This window comes from Atractosteus spatula, chromosome 3 (genome assembly GCF_055471065.1).
Source record: "Atractosteus spatula isolate fAtrSpa1 chromosome 3, fAtrSpa1.hap1, whole genome shotgun sequence".
In the NCBI taxonomy this organism is placed as follows: domain Eukaryota; kingdom Metazoa; phylum Chordata; class Actinopteri; order Semionotiformes; family Lepisosteidae; genus Atractosteus; species Atractosteus spatula.
In genome coordinates this window covers 8,982,208-8,998,315 of record NC_142708.1, presented here as the reverse complement: position 1 = coordinate 8,998,315, position 16,108 = coordinate 8,982,208, and the positions used below count along the sequence as shown (strand labels likewise).

The 16,108-nt window shown below is 40.6% G+C and overlaps 2 protein-coding genes across 3 annotated transcripts in view; one reads left to right on the top strand and one right to left on the bottom strand.

The window, feature by feature from the left end:
- The first annotated feature begins 2,011 nt into the window (after positions 1 to 2,011).
- gtf2h2 (general transcription factor IIH, polypeptide 2) lies at positions 2,012 to 14,291 on the top strand. Of its 2 annotated transcripts, none has more exons than XM_088911046.1 (16): positions 2,012 to 2,041; positions 3,388 to 3,473; positions 4,240 to 4,317; positions 4,606 to 4,642; positions 4,933 to 5,019; positions 5,556 to 5,606; positions 5,896 to 5,950; positions 6,380 to 6,485; positions 6,821 to 6,911; positions 7,370 to 7,457; positions 8,419 to 8,526; positions 8,853 to 8,916; positions 9,857 to 9,960; positions 11,773 to 11,875; positions 13,213 to 13,252; positions 13,653 to 14,291. In XM_088911046.1, exons 2-16 carry the CDS (start codon positions 3,418 to 3,420, stop codon positions 13,761 to 13,763), a joined length of 1,179 nt encoding a protein of 392 aa, XP_088767172.1. In that variant the 5' UTR covers positions 2,012 to 2,041; positions 3,388 to 3,417; the 3' UTR covers positions 13,764 to 14,291. The 2 variants fall into 2 exon arrangements, with proteins under 2 accessions (XP_088767172.1, XP_088767173.1); XM_088911047.1 differs by lacking the exon at positions 2,012 to 2,041 and adding an exon at positions 3,109 to 3,214.
- Positions 14,260 to 16,108, bottom strand: part of erap1b (endoplasmic reticulum aminopeptidase 1b) — a 23,332-nt gene continuing 21,483 nt past the window's right edge. The window contains 1 exon segment of the mRNA XM_088911045.1: positions 14,260 to 15,480. Coding sequence (XP_088767171.1) covers positions 15,310 to 15,480 — 171 coding nt within the window. The 3' untranslated portion in view covers positions 14,260 to 15,309.

Below are 16,108 nucleotides of genomic sequence, written 5' to 3'. Positions count from 1 at the left end.
ATGAACCAGAGAACACAAGGGGAACTTACATCATAACTGGTACACCATCATGATTCAACACGTCCATTCAAAAGGCTTTTTTCTTGAGCATTGTTCAGTTTTGGTCACCAAAGCTGAGCATTTTGAAGCCATCTACAACCATCACATTCTGGAAGTAAAATGTTCAATTTTTCCATGCCTTCCTCTTATTCTGGTGTACTGTAAAGTTATTCGGAGAGCAGATGACATCACAGGTAACTGCAGTTAGCACAGTTGATTGTGACTTCAATTGTGTATGGTCTGCTGTCAATAGCTTTTACAAATGTAAGCAATCAACAGTTCAAAACATTTCAGTTTGAGTCCTTTGGTTTATATTTATGTCTTGCCTTCATCAAATCACTTCCAGAGCTATGGAAAACCTGGAGGAGATTATTTTAACACAGTTTGGTTGTGTTACCCTTCACGGAGTCCACGAAACAGTACTCCACAGTGTGTTCCCAGATCCATTCCCACTCCCTTTCCCCTGGAATCTTTGCCCAAGGGTACGGTCCGCACTCTTGCAACTGTGTGAACGGTAGCACTTCTGGCAGGAATAATAAAGAAGGAGGATTAATTGCAAAGACAGAAAGTTTTAGAACAATTCTCCAACGGGCTGCATATTTCATGTGATGATCATCCTTCTATCCATTTTATAACCTGTTTATCCAGTACTTGGTCGCGGAGGAGATGGAGCCTATCCCAACATCCCAACAGGCTCAAGGCAGGATACACTCCGGGCAGAACGCTAGTCTATTGCAGGGCACACATAAGACACAGACATGCACACACTCACACCATAGCCAATTTACCCAGAAGCCAATGAACCTAGCAGTATGTCTTTGGAGCACCCAGAGAAAACCCACATGAACTAGGGGAGAACATACACCACTTCAGGCAGATAGCACCCCAGAAACTGAACCTAGGACCCCAGCACTGTGAAGCAGCTATACTAAGCACTGAGTCACTGTTGAGGTCATGCATATTACATATTTCCATAATTTGTGCATGTTTGTTTTTTTTACTTTGCTGAATTAATCTGATAAAAAAAACATTTAGTTAACTGTATTGAAAATAGTAATGTTTCTGGACACCATGGAAAAATAACTTAGATTATACTCCATCTCTTATAAAAGACCAAAAGGGGAGTTTAGAATTCTCAAGTGTGCTTGATTTCAATCATCGGAGTTGGTTTCTGAATACACATTTGTGTATATTTTATTCTATATACAGAATACTACCCCAAAATATTAGCAATACCAATAGAATATTAGCAAATAGGTAATAAAAACCCAGATTGGTAGCTTTTATTATTGTTTGAGGAGTAATGATGATGTTAAATGTTAAATAATGTTAGATCTTAAATAATAATAATACCTTACAGGTAATAGTAGTTCATGTGGGTAGCTGCGTCAGCATGCGTAGGCTGCAAAGGAACAAGTAATAGGTTTATTCCATGCTGAAAAAAGAAAGAAAACACGTTTCGGCCGTGGTGTCCAGAAACATTATTATTTTCAATACAGTTAACTAAACGTTTTTTTTTTATCAGATTAGTTCAGCAAAGTAAAAAAAAAACATGCATACATTTTGAAAATATGTAATATGTATGACCTCAACAGTGACTCGGTGCTTAGTATAGCTGCTTCACAGTGCTGGGGTCAGTTTCTGGGGTGCTATCTGACTGAAGTTGTGTATGTTCCCCCCTAGTTCATAATACCTTACAGGTAATTCCGACTTTATAAACCTCTATTATAATTTAAGTCTTTTATAAACCTACATTTTGAAAACAACAGTGTAGTTCAGTATTATTTTGATTTTAACAGTCTTTATATACATTACAGAATGTAAACTCACATCTACTCTACACTAGATGAAAACTAAAAACTTCATATCAAGCCAACGATCTCCGTGATTTACAAACATCAGGGTTTACAGAACGGACGTGGAACTATTCTTCATTAGTCTTGTGTGCGGGGGTTTCATTTCGTGAAACACCATTTATTTTTCTTAGTTTACCGATTTGCGTGTAAGTCATTGTATTTCTATTATTCTTGTTACTATTTTAAGCATATTTATTATGGGTATATTAATAGTTTCCTTATTGTGGCAGCACAATGTCTTCGTAATTATAAGAACATCAATATAACCTTAGAAATGGTTTACAAAGGTGTAATTTTTGAATAAAATTGTAGGCTTCATTTTTCTTTCGTAATAAGTTAGTCAAATATTATTTCTGGCTTTACCTTTTCAAAATTAGAAGAATCATGAATTTTGGACTTTGGGACTTACTGTTTTAAAGCAGGGATGCAACTTTTGTAATGTGGGCGAAACGCGTTCATCAAACCTAGATTAATATTTGATCTGCTTGTTCTGTAATTCGAAGATATTTTATAGTTTAAACTATAAAAGTTTAAACTTTTCTTAAGACTAAAACACACTTGGAGGTTGGTAAAAATCATCCATAAACAGGTACTCGAAAATACAAAAGAAAGTGTTTTCCGTACCACAGTCCGGAAAAAATAAAGTATAAATGCTGCACCAAAACAGAATAGCAACTTTAGCTGTAATGTTAAAGGGATTTTTGAAATATGAGTAACGCATTGTTTCTTTAGATATTTTTTAAAGAAAACCGTTTACAGTGCACTTAGTTATATATATGTTTCTAATAATAATTATACTGTTAAGAATTTAGGTGTGCTAGATTACAAGCCGTACTGTGTCTTAAAAGACATTTTTTTCATAATATGGGAATATTTGTTCCTGATGAACAAGAAAAAATCTAAAATGATTCTTAATAATTAAGCGTATTATATTGTGCTTTTATGAAACGGTTTGTCTGCTTCATGCACTACTGGAGTACAACAGCATCACTTACACAGTGTATCAGGTTGGGAAGTGTGAAGTTATATATGATTTGGTATACAATAATGATTGATGGTCTGATTCCTCAGAAATGTATTTTACACACACAGAGGGACTTACAAAATACAAAAATGCTTTAGTTGCCAGAACAATTAGGGTTAAGACTAGGTAGTATGGGCCTGATTTTAATCTCTTTAAAAGGACAGCACCTCCTCCTTTGGAAATTCTGGTCCATTGGAAGGAGTGTGAGTTACTAGTTACAGAAGCGAATTGTAATGCCATTACTGACCAAGCAAAGGCTCCCTTATCTTCTGCGTCTGAGATGTGTCAGGATCAGGTAAGAAGGTTGTGATAGTCCTGCCGTGTTCCTGGGTTTCATTGGCCTGTTTGCTTAAGAATCAAAGCTGTTCTGTACTTGGATGTCAAGCACGAGTCAAAACAGATATGTTAACGATAATGTGGATTTTTTTAATTACACAAAAGATTGTTCTCACTCTTCGTTTCCCTCAGTTTGTCAGGAAATAGCTTGAAATAAACAGAATGGACGAAGAGCCCGAAAGAACCAAACGCTGGGAAGGAGGCTATGAGCGGACATGGTGAGTCAGTCTTCTCCTCTGTGCCAAAATGGGCTGAGGGGACAGGATAATGAAGTCATTCACAGGAACAGAGGAGCCGCTGGTTATTGACTAAGTCCTGTGGTTGGTGATTAATTGGGTGCATTCTGTTTCTATATTAACATCAGTGTGTTTGGTAGTTGTGATCATTTTTGCAGTTCATCCGATCTGTTGTTGAAGGAAACTGTTGAAATTCTGCATGCCATGTCCTTGGTCATTCATACCCCTGTAAATAAGTATCTGGAGAATTACTTTAAGGACCCATTTTCTCGTGGTTTTACTTTGTAGTTCCTGAAGCCCCCTTTTCACACGGTAAGCCTATTATATACGGAGCCCCCCCAATAAGTATTGGGACGAAGTTGCTATTTTTCTGTGTACTCAATCAGTGCGGATTTGAAATTAAATTGAGGCAAAAGTACACAATGACACATTTTATTTCTGTATGTTTGTGCACATACATGCTTTAATATTTTAGAATCACCTTATCATTCTATTGCTTCATTGTCAAAGTGACATTACACCAAGTGAACAGACTGGTGAAATCGGTAATCTGCTTTTTAACCTCATTAAGCCTTGGTTTGAGGAATTTGCTGATGGTATAGTAACTTAACATAACATGACATCTGAAGCAAGGGTTGGCATTTGTTATGGAATAGCATAGAATATTTTCCCCCGTTAGGTCTCCATGTTGAATCCGTACTAGTTAGCGAAGTGTGTGTTGACTTTGTCCAACCTTGTGTCGTTACAGGGAAGTCCTCAAGGAAGACGAGTCTGGGTCCCTCAAGGCATCCGTGGAAGATATTCTGTTCAAGGCAAAGAGGAAAAGGTAATGAGAACGAGCACAGAATATTCTTAGAAAAAAACAACATTGTGCTCCGATACAAGTTTACAGTCTCATCACAATCTGAACAGCCTTTCTACTGCTAATGTATAATGTAACAGCCAACGGCTAATATGGTTTATATGAACTGTATTTGTTAAGAGTATAAACACTTAATCACATGTGGCTTAGTTAATGAAATCTGCATATTTAACCAGAACGAGCATGATATTTAACTGAACATGAATTCAATGGTGCATGCTCTGGTAACACCTTGCTGTTTGCTTCTTGCAGAGTCTTTGAGAGCCATGGTCAGGTTAGGCTTGGAATGGTGAGTATCCCTTGGCTATCAGGTCCTCTCAGACCTGAACTGGTACACTCATGCACTGGATTAATGGTTTCATTAATGCCTCTTTCATGAACATCATGTGTAATTTAAGAATGAAACTAATACAACAAGCAAGAACTACTGTTTTTAAGAGTTTTTCTCAATCATATCATAGTCTTTTGTAAAATGAAAGCACTATAGGTAGTGTTTTAATGGGATTTATGATACAAAGCTCTGCGCAGTTTTTCCCTGTTTCTTGTCCTAGGTCATATTTCGTGTTTGTGTTTATACAGATGCGGCACTTGTTTGTGGTTATTGATACTTCAAGGACAATGGAAGACCAAGATTTGAAACCAAACCGACTCACGTCAACTCTCAAGGTGGAAATCCCTCAAAACTGGCTGGATGAAAAGCTGGATGATTTTGCTGATGTGAAACGCTTATTTGATGTTCGCTGAGCTGCAGCTTATAACCAGTGCTAATGGGAGTTTTACAGAGAGACTGGGCTGAGGATAAAGCAAGGCAGACAGTGTGTTATCCAAGCATTGCTTTGCAGCTGCAATTCGATTGTGGATAATGATTGATGTCATGGGAACTTGTGTGCTACATTTGATACACACAACTTGAGTTAAGAAATAGACGTGGGTGGAACTGGCAGACATGCTGTACTGATTGTCCCTTGCTGGCGTCTTCTGTCCAGATACAGATCAGAGCTGCTCTGAGATCTGATGAATCAAAATGAGTTAATGGCAGTAGGATTTCATGTACTGTGAGATTGCAGGTATTTTGACAGACAGATTTACATACCGTCTATATTTTAGTGTACCTGTCTTCACTGTGGGTGATGCATGAAAAATCCCTGCATTGGAACTGCAGACGTAAGATGCCTAATTTATTTTCTTTTCAAAATCTTCAGCTTATGGAATATTTTGTAGATGAATACTTTGACCAGAACCCGATCAGTCAGGTAAGAACACATTTACAGTGTTGTGAGTCGACTAAGAATATTACAATAACAATATTGCTCGTTCTGTCTCTTCTACTGCCTTGTGCCTATATAAATGGCTCTGGGCTGCCGCGACCCTTACAAACAATATGTTTTGGCGTGTACTTGTCTTCAGTGACGTAATTAGACAAGGTCTTTGACTAATCTAATATGTGAGTCTGTACTGGTCTTATGGCAGAAGAGATACAGTGCGAGACAAAGTCTTTGACCGATGTGTTGCGTGAATCTCATGACCTTCCCGTCTTTCCAGGTTGGGATCATCACCACTAAAAATAAAAGAGCGGAAAAACTCACCGACTTGGCCGGTGAGTAGCACTAACACAGGAGTGTGGAGTTCTTGGTCAAATGTAATTGAATCCGTCTTGTTTTTTTCCCCAGTGCAGACCAGTTTTGGATATCATGGTTGGGTCCTGTTCATCCTTTCATTTTTTTTTTAAATTGAATTTTTGCTGAGCTACAGAGATGAGCAGACAAAGCGGGCAGGAATTCAGACGGGCAGGCAGCACTGTTTTGTTAAAGTTGGGGCTGTCCTCTCTGTAATGCCTACATTTCTCTGAGCTGGAATGGGCTTGAATGCTGTGTAAATGTAGTCTGACTTTAAACTTCAGAGCCCCTCTGGGTAGGAACTCCTGGAATCCTGAATCCAAGGGTATTGCTGGAAGTGAGAGAAGTCAGACATTTCAAAGATGAAAAAGTCTGAGACAGTCTTTGACAGATTTTTTTTGTTTTTCCAGGGAACCCAAAAAAGCACATAGCAGCTCTGAAAAAGGCAGTAGACACAACCTGTCTTGGAGAGCCCTCGCTGTACAATTCCCTGAGCCTGGCCATGCAGACACTGAAGTAAGTCAAGAGGAACTGAAAATGCAGCTGTGCTGCTTGCATACTTGTTACTGGAATGATACTGGCATTTTGTGTTTAGATCAGCTTGAATTACTTTGTGAGTGTGCATAAATACTGTAGTTATCGGCCTCTTTCTCCATTGAACTGTTAAACAAAGTTTTTAGTTCCCTTTGAGACGTGTTATTTTCTGAAAGTTCTTATGGATGTCAGGACTTGTCTTCCTTTTAGCTGTGCAGTGCGTAACTCTGGAAGCGGATCTGGGCTGCTAGACTGTTAGTGAATTTGAACATGTTGGTCCTCTAGGGAGTTTCCATTGGCTTCTGTTTGTGTTTCAGACACATGCCAGGCCATGCAAGCAGGGAAGTGTTGGTCATTTTCAGCAGTCTGACAACGTGTGATCCAGCCAATATTTATGATTTAGTAAAGGTGGGTTAAATAAAGAGTTTAAAAGATTGTATGTTTGTAAATACATGCAGGACAAGTTAAATTAACCCAAAACTTAAAGACTGTGGCTCAGCTACCACAGACAGTTTTTTTGGGGGGAGGTGTGATTGAATTTACATGCTGGAGGCAAAGAATACAATATAAAAAGCAAACCTTTTACTTAATTTTTTTTCCAAAAGTTCGAATCACAAAATACTCACTTCTGCAAATGTGGTATTGCCGTAGAAAAGAAGTCAATAAATGTTTTACTATATAAGATCTTAAGTTGTATTTCTGTGTAACAAGTAAAGATACAGTATAACAATAGAAAGTGATTATGTAGAGCTTTTACAAGTCCTTTTTATAAGCTGAATTTGGATTAGACAAAGCCTGGTGACTGTTTCCCAGGAAGGACAGCCATTCAGTAGACTCATGTTGGTGTTCTCTGGCCTCTCCGGCAGACTCTGAAGACGTTGAAGATCCGCGTGTCTGTGATAGGCTTGTCAGCTGAAGTGCGGGTCTGCACTGTCCTGACGCGAGAGACCGGTGGTAAGAATGCATGAACACGTAAATAATGTCTTGAACATTATGGTGAACTTTTCATGTTATGCAGACCGAGTGATGTCCTTTATATGCCCACTGTTCAGCAAATACTGTTCATGATTGAACAGAGTAATAGTGGAGAAATTAAGCCATGCAATCTAATCCACAAAAAGTATATGCATAGTAAACTAAATCCAGGCGGTAAGAAGCCTCTTGCCAGATTTGTAAATGACTTAAAAGACTTGGAACATAAGAGAGGTCACAGATGAGCAAGCTCTGTGATCTGTCTAGCTTGTATGGTGACTAATAAACAGCAGAAGCGAGGAATATGTCCATTTGTTGCTTGGAAGAAACTAGGGTATCGGCTTCAGCAAAATGGCTGTGCAGCTTTTTCCTGACTTCTGCATCCATTTGGCTAAAGAAGTGCATCCTCTTCTCATGTTACCTTGAATTCATTCATGACTTCATTTTAAGAATAAGCCTCCAGTACTAAGTCTGCTTTATACAGTATAACACTGCACGCAATAGATGTAACTTATTGATCTGTAATTACTTTGGTTTTGTCATAATTTTTTGGAGTTTGGGTTGTTAATTGAACTGTTCTCCAGTTAGTTGATATTACATTTCAGAGGTTTACTGCTGGAAGAGTTTAGTGTCTTGTAGATTGTCTCATTTCCTTAAGTACACTTGGTAAAGTATCCTCAGGTTCTGGTATTCATTTAAGTCATTTAAAACATTTCCCTTTCATCATATTCAAATCTGCTTTGGTTACAGATAACTAGTAAGATATGTGCTGTAAATGTTTGGTATTAATTAATTCATCTGATCATACTTGTGTAAAATACCTTTTTTTTTCACACTGCAAGGTTAATATAGTGGAGTGTGTGTTCGTTGTCTCAGTGGGTCCAGTGTGAGTGCTGAAATGATATGTTTTGGGCAGACCAGGTCACTTAGTTTGACTCTGCAGGCACATATCATGTGATCCTGGATGAGAGCCACTACAAAGAGCTGCTGATGTACCATGTGAAACCTCCCCCTGCCAGCTCTTCCTCTGAATGCTCCCTGATTCGCATGGGTGAGTCTGGATCCCCTCTGGCTTCTCAAGAATAGTGTAAAAGTAGGGTTTCACAAGCACAAACTCCAGAAGATCTATTCTTTACGTGACTTGAATGAAATGACCCATGGTTAAAGTTTTCCTTTCCTGAAATACTCAAAATTGTACAATTAGTTTTACCTAGTAGAATTTCAGTATTATACAATACTAAAGTTTTTGGTCTTAATTAATTTTTAAGTTCTGATTAATGCTGGATGTCACTTTGCTGGTTTAGAGGAAATGTCTGCCACCTTTTAAAGTCCTGGGTTGGTGTGGTAATCATGGGCATCTTCTTGCTGTTCAAACAGGTTTTCCTCAGCACACAACGGCGTCCATATCAGATCAAGACTGTAAACCGTCTTTCAGCATGTCGTAAGTCCTGAATACACTTAACCTGATCACGTGTTTTAATCTGGTCTTCTTTAGACAGGAGGCCTTATTTTCTTTTTGTGAAGTATTGTTTGAAATAGTGGGAAATAATTTATCTATCTAAATAATGGATCTAATAAGGTAATTGATGAAATTCCATAGGTACATGTGCGCAATGCTTTGCATAGGGACTTAAGCTTTTCATTTTATTTTGGAAGGGGGATTGCTAGTTTATCATTAAAGACAAAGACTTAAATATTATTGAATTTGTGTATCTGAAAGATGTTTACATTTTAAATCCAAGGGATGTGAATTTCTTTTTTTTGTTTTGAACAACTAGAAGCATTATTTCTGTGCTCCCGCTAAGTCTAAGTAAACAGATATACTGTATTTATACAGGGGTGTGTGGGAAGGTGGAACTGACATGAACAAGACGCAGCTGGGCAGTAGCAGTGTGTGCTGTTTCAAGGCTGGACCCAGGCAGTTTTATGTGGCTTAGCGGTTGAGGTATCAGGACAGAGTTCTGTACACACAAGCACAGAGCACATGCATTTGCAATGCAAGATAATCTATGCAGTTTAGCAGTAGCACACTTTTTCTCCTGCTAGATCATTCAGCTTCCTGCTCCTCGTCTTTCAAGAAACAACTGGATGAGACTCTCATGCTAATTAGCTTCTAACTTCCAAATGAGCTACATTATGATCTCTTGTGTGTAAGAGCATACCCCAGCTTGCTCTCCATGAGACACACAGACAGGGAGAGAAGCTTGGGGTCAGAGCGCAGGGTCAGCCATTTATACGGCTGGGGTTAAGGGCCTTGTTCAGGGGCCCAACAGAGTAGGATTCCTCTGCCGGCCGCAGGATACGAACCGGCAACCCTCCAGCCAGAGCCACAGAGCCACTGCACTGCCTGTTACCCTGCCCTTCCCCACCTGTCCCTGCAGGCACCTGGACAGCACCAGCGGTCCTGGGCTGACCCTGGGGGGTTACTTCTGCCCGCAGTGCCGAGCCAAGTACACAGAGCTGCCCGTGGAGTGCAAAGTCTGCGGTGAGTGTCCTCCATTCTCCACTCGAGGGGCCTTGCTAGTCCAGCACTCGAGGACAGCGTGTGTGATTTCCAGAGAGGCACAGGCTGTTGCGCGGAGAGCCGAGACAAAGCTGGGGGCCTCACTTCAGAATCCAAGTGGGATTCTGGTTTTTGGTTTCCCAAAAACCCGGAGTCAGGCGGGTGAGGTTTGTAGCCAGGGCAACCTCTGAGTGGACAAAGCCAGGGAGGATCTGGGATCAGAGTCGGGAGACAGGCGGGAGATCGGTAGACGACAAAGGCTGACGGGACTCTTCAGGGAGAAACCCCACGGTGACAGAGCGCTAGAGCAGGGGTAGTCAGCACTTAAGTACTGTAGATGTCAGTAAGGTAGGTAGAGGCGGGAGGTCCTGACCGTGTGCGGACAGCGCCAGAGCGCGTGAAGACATGGGGGCCCGAGCCGAGGTTCGCACTGGTATTACAGAAACAGTACAGCCTCACTTTAACAGACTAGTCGGGGGGAAGGTGTGTCTGTTATCGCTGAATGTCCGTGAAATTACAAACAGTGGTTTTTCAGCCCCAAAACACACTATTATTTGAGATAAATATCTATATACTGTATGTTATATGTTGTATACGCTTTCTGGATTTTTGTGCTTATTTTTTAACAACTGCAATTAGCATAGTCAATGAAAATTGATCCTATGCCTTTGTTTCTTAAATATACCAGCTTCTTATTTCATGCGTCGTAAATATACTGTATACAATTCACTAAAGCATACAAAACACTATCAACACTCATCGTAAGCACCTACCCATATATACATTGCCCTACCCCTATAGGACACCATTATTGTTAATTTTAAAAAAAGGTATGTTGTACCAAACATGTTATTATTTTTGTATTTTACTGAGATTTCTTACATATTTATCTCATTTTAGTATGCATTACTTTGCTTTTAAATGTTTTTTTTGTAAATGCATAAAGTATTGTACCATGTTGAGGACACTCTTTTATTCAAACGTCAAATCACTGTTTAGTCCATGTACTTGAACAATATTTTACATTAAATGTATATTACAATTAGTTTATACTTTAATCTGTTCTATTTTGTTCTGTTTTTTAAGAATAAAAAAGTTGTCCAGACTGACTACCATTTTACCGGACTATGTGTGTTATTACAGGGAAAGTCCGATATTTCTGATTTTACGCACAAAATTCCCCTTCACCAGCTTTTGTCAATGAAATCCAAAGTCCGTTAAAGTGAAGTCTGTTAAACTGTGGGTTTACTGTAATGGAAGGGGGTGAAGAATGCGTACTTAAAAAATCTTTTTATTTAAAAAAAATAAATCTGTTCTCACAGCCAGATTGTCAATATCTTTGTGTGTTTTTTTTTAAAAGTGTTTTGTTTGAACCTTGAGAACATGACAGGGTGCTGGACTTATCCTTTTCATTGGGACATTTTTCATTGGGACAATTGGTAGCTTGCCAAAATGGCTTAGTGGATGCAGAAGATGTAATACTACAGTGCCAATATAATTGATAGATGTCATCTTCAATCTTTTATTACAATACTCCCTTATGTTTGTAATTAGTGGGTTTTGATAAGTAGCGTGAAAGGACATGGAATAAAATAATCAGAGCTTGATGTGTTGTCTGTAAGCACCTGCTGGTCTTGGACTAACGGACCCTCTTGGGCTCGGTCATGCTGCCTACCGGTTAGAGTGGAAAAGTCTATTTCGATGTCTTCCCCTTTGTCACTCCTTTTTTGCTATTTAACTGACACAATGGCCTGCAGCATATCATGGTGCTTTACACTGCATGTGTTTCTGCAGGTCTGACGCTCGTGTCCGCCCCACACCTGGCCAGATCCTTTCATCACCTCTTCCCTCTGGATGCCTTCCAGGAAATCCCTTTAAACGACTGTGAAGGGGAAAGGTACAGTAAGCTGCTGCACTTTTAGAATGTCTTGAAGTCTTAGCTGAGCTGCCGCAGAGCTCTCAGGCTCGTCGAGTGTATGTGCAAGTGATGACTCGTTTTTTTTAAGCCACTTTTTAAAATGCAGATTTTTAAACAGTGCAAATTCTAGAGACAAACTCTTGTAAAACCTTGATTTTGAAGTGTTAACATGTTAAAAACTCAATGTTGTGATTGATTTATTTGAATCATACTTTTATGAAGAGAAACCTAAAGTGGCTGCTGATTCTGGAATCACCCTTCATATGATCAGCTGTTTGAGAGGGGTGTGGAAAACATGAAACAAATGCAGATCTGCAGCTCAGTTGTGAAACCTGACTCACTTCAGCCAGAGCAGTAATGACTGCTCTATTCACATGTACCTCTGTTGAAGTTAGAAACTCTTCTGGGATACATAGAATCATGGTGAAAAAACGCTATGTGCTGAAAAAGTATAGAATATGATACATTCCATTCACTTGCATAGCTTTTCTGGACACTCCGCTCAAAGCACTTTACAGGTAATGGGGACTCCCCTCCACCACCACTAGTGTGGATGATGCGATGGTAGCCATAGTGCACCAGAACGGTCACCACACACCAGCTATCAGTGGGGAGGAGAGCAGAATAATAAAGCCAGTTCATAGATGGGGATTATTAGGAGGCCATGATTGGTAAGGGCAAATGGGAAATTTGGCCAGGACGCCGGGGTTACACCCCTACTCTTTTCGAGAAACGCCCTGGGATTTTTAATGACCACAGAGAGGACACACATGGGCATTAGGACACACATGGACTGCAGGGTGAGCACCCCCTGTTGGCCCCACTAATACCTCTTCCAGCAGCAACCTTAGCTTTCCCATGAGTCTCCCATCCAGGTACCTGCCAGGCTCACACCTGCTGAGCTTCAGTGGGTTGCCAGTTGTGAGTTGTAGGGTGATACAAGAACAGGAGAGAAATTAGACCAAGAAGAAAAAAAGTATTCCTTGTGTCTGGCAAGTCCCAAATGGACTGTTAGACTAACGTTAGACTCTTCATGAAGACATTGGCAGACATACTTAATTCCTCATCTCAGGTACTGAGAAATCCCAACTTTGAATGTGGTCAGGATTAAATAAGCCTTTTTATTACATCTTCCTTAGGCATTCTACAGCCACATTAACAGTGAAACAGCTGCTACCCACATCATCGTCTTTCACGGCTTGAAATATGTTTTCACAATCATTAAAGACTGTCACAGAACATAAGTAATTACTTAACATTAGAGTTGGAGATATGCAGACATTACCACAAGAAAATGTGCTTTTGTGTTTTGATAGGTTTTGTCAAGCATGCCAGGGCGAACTTAAGGATCAGCACGTAAGTTTTCGTTTATTCTTTAATCAGATTATTTTATTTTTGGTTGAGATCATTGCTTCTGAACTTGTGTACAGTTGTGAAAATCAGGACCAAGACTTCTTAGCTCAAAGGCAGAAATGTATTGAAGAATCATGCAAAACTCCTGAATTACATGAGAGTTCAAAAAGTGTTCTTGGGTTGTGCTTAACCTGGTTCACACTCTTCATTTATTACTTCTTGGGTGTAAATTGGATTTGTGCTAGGATGGTAGGTATTTTAAAGCCTTTATATTTTGTCTATACCTCTTGTAAGTGATGCAGTGGTCCTATTGTGTAGAACTGAAGAACGGGCTTTGGTTTGTAATGTACATCAAGTCTCTTGTGGTCCAGAGTGTGAGGCCTGTGTCTCTGCCGCCCTGCAGGTGTACAGCTGCCCCTCATGTCACTGCATCTTCTGCGTGGAGTGTGACCTCTTCATCCACGACACTCTACACTGCTGCCCCACTTGTATACATAGCCAAAACGCCCTCTGAATTTGGGGGATGCTTCAGGGAACCCCAGAGCACACGGGACAGAGAAGAGCCTGCACTAAAATCGCTGGCGACCATCGACAAAGACAAAGGCACGAGTGTTTGTTAGAAGCCTGAAGCCGCAGAGCTCATGATCAGGCAGCCAGCCTTCAGATCACCTGCAGCCACTTGAAAGCAAACTTGTTTGAAGAGGGAATTTGATTCTGATTTCTAAACAGTTTCAGGATTTATTTTCAAAACCCCCACAGTGATTCTGAAACTGCACCTTTCCTCTGTATGACTGGGTATAAAGTTCAGGCTTCAGCTGTTAGATGTTTTCAGTGCTACTTTCAGTGACACTTTTGTAAAGTTTTATGCTATGGATGAAGGTGACAGATCCTTGAAGACAGTAGCACTAAGTCTACTGTTAGAAAATTAAGTGAAGAAGCTGTAAAGTTGACAGTGATGCTACTGGTACTTAAATGTTCTCAGCAATGAGCCATAACAGACAGGGAAGAGCTTTTGGTGGAAAATAAAACACGTTTCATTTTATTAAATTATAGTTCTTGTTCATTAGGATGGCCTGTCTCACACACACAAACAGTAATGCCGTGGTTGTTGCATTTTAAGTTTACGTTCTTAAAAACCTTTTTACAATAATCACAAGTTGTACAAAATATTGATATCGCAAAACTCTGAGATGATGGCCTAGCTGCTGTGTTTTCCAAAAAAATGTATATTTGTAGTAGGGTTAAGTAAGCCTTGTTGTTACATCTTCCTTAGGCATTCTACACCTGCATCAACAGGGAAACCGCTGCTACCCACAACATCAAGGCTTATTCATTGTTTGGAATTTTTCTTTACCTGCATCTCTATGAGGCTGGGATGCGTGAAAACATCTAAAAAAAAAAGACAGTAGTAGTTCAGGTGGGTGGCTGCGTCAGCATGCGTAGGCTGCAAAGGAACAAGTAATAGGTTTATTCCATGCTGAAAAAAAGAAGAAAGAGAACACAATGTTTCAGCCGTGGAGCCTTCTTCAGGTGTGAGAGAGACAGGGCAGTAGGCAAAGGTAAAGTAGCGGGAGAACAAAGGCTGGGAGGGAGGAGGAGCGAGCGGTGGGAGCATGGGACAGACAGAGAGGCCAATCAAGAGGTGTGAAGTCAGAATGGGTGCAGAGAGGTGTGAAATGAAACTTCCAATGAATGGAGAAAATTTAAAAGAACAGTAGTCTGTCGCTAAGAGAAGGGAGAATGTGTGATCCTAGCTGCAGAATATTTTTGGTTTCGGTGGTCTTTCTGATGTATGAGTTCGGAAAACCGTCTTTGAGAACACAGACGGAGAGATTAGAGTGGACTCTCTCACACCTGAAGAAGGCTCCATGGCCGAAACGTTGTGTTCTCTTTCTTCTTTTTTTCAGCATGGAATAAACCTATTACTTGTTCCTAAAAAAAAAAAGACAGCTTGCAAACAAAAACAAAAAAGGTTTGAGAGACGGAAAAAGCTCACGTCTCCACCCCACACAATCGCCGCCCCCACCCCCGTGTGAGGAGCGCTCTCAGCCCCGGGCCCGTCACGAGCTCCCGTCAGAGCCCGGCCCGGCCCCCTGCCGGTCCAGCCACGCCTGCAGCAGCGGGAGGTTCCGGTCCATCCAGCGGATGTTCTCCTCGACGCTCTCCAGCGCCTGCTGCACGCAGCGCAGCTGGGAGCCGTTGTCCTCCAGGGACGCGAAGAAGGCCCTGACCTGCGGAAACACGCTGGCGGTTAGCGGGCCGGGCTGCGCCTGTTGCCTCGGTCCGAAGACTCCTTTCTCTCAAAGTGGGGCTCAGGGCTGCACGTCGGAGAAATAGCTCCATAAGAGCCGTGAGCCTGACTTGCCAACAGAGTGGAGAAATCGAGGCTACTTTCAGAGGTAGTGACTTCTGTAGGAACAGTTTCAGAGGCACAGGCAAGGATGTAGATCGTGGGCTTCTCCCTTTCTGACATATACTGAGCTTCAAAACAACAATGATTTTTGCACATTTGCTTTTAGATATTTGACATTACTGTTTCATTCATGTAGGAGATCCATTAGCCACGCACTGATGTACACTGAGCATCGGAAGATAATTCTCATTCTATAAAATAAGGTATATGGCCTCTGATGAATTGTTTTTGACATTCATGTGATTAATCGATCTTTCACAACTTGTGTGCAGCATGTGTAAATATGTGCTAAACCCGTTTCTTTTTTTAAAATGTTGGAGATGCAGGTATTCTTATGTTACAGATATCAGTCGTTAAACATCTGAGCAACTTCTACACAATTTAGTAGATGAAGCTCTAAAGAAGAAGAAAGAGTGAAATAAAGCATATCCTCCATGGCTAAGATG

Bases quoted from the DNA above. Each gene is read 5' to 3' on its own strand.
- gtf2h2 (XM_088911046.1), top strand. From the start codon at position 3,418: ATGGACGAAGAGCCCGAAAGAACCAAACGCTGGGAAGGAGGCTATGAG. The intron at 5,020-5,555 runs GTGGAAATCCCT...CAAAATCTTCAG, and splicing joins GACTCACGTCAACTCTCAAG to CTTATGGAATATTTTGTAGA. The intron at 6,912-7,369 runs GTGGGTTAAATA...CCTCTCCGGCAG, and splicing joins ATATTTATGATTTAGTAAAG to ACTCTGAAGACGTTGAAGAT.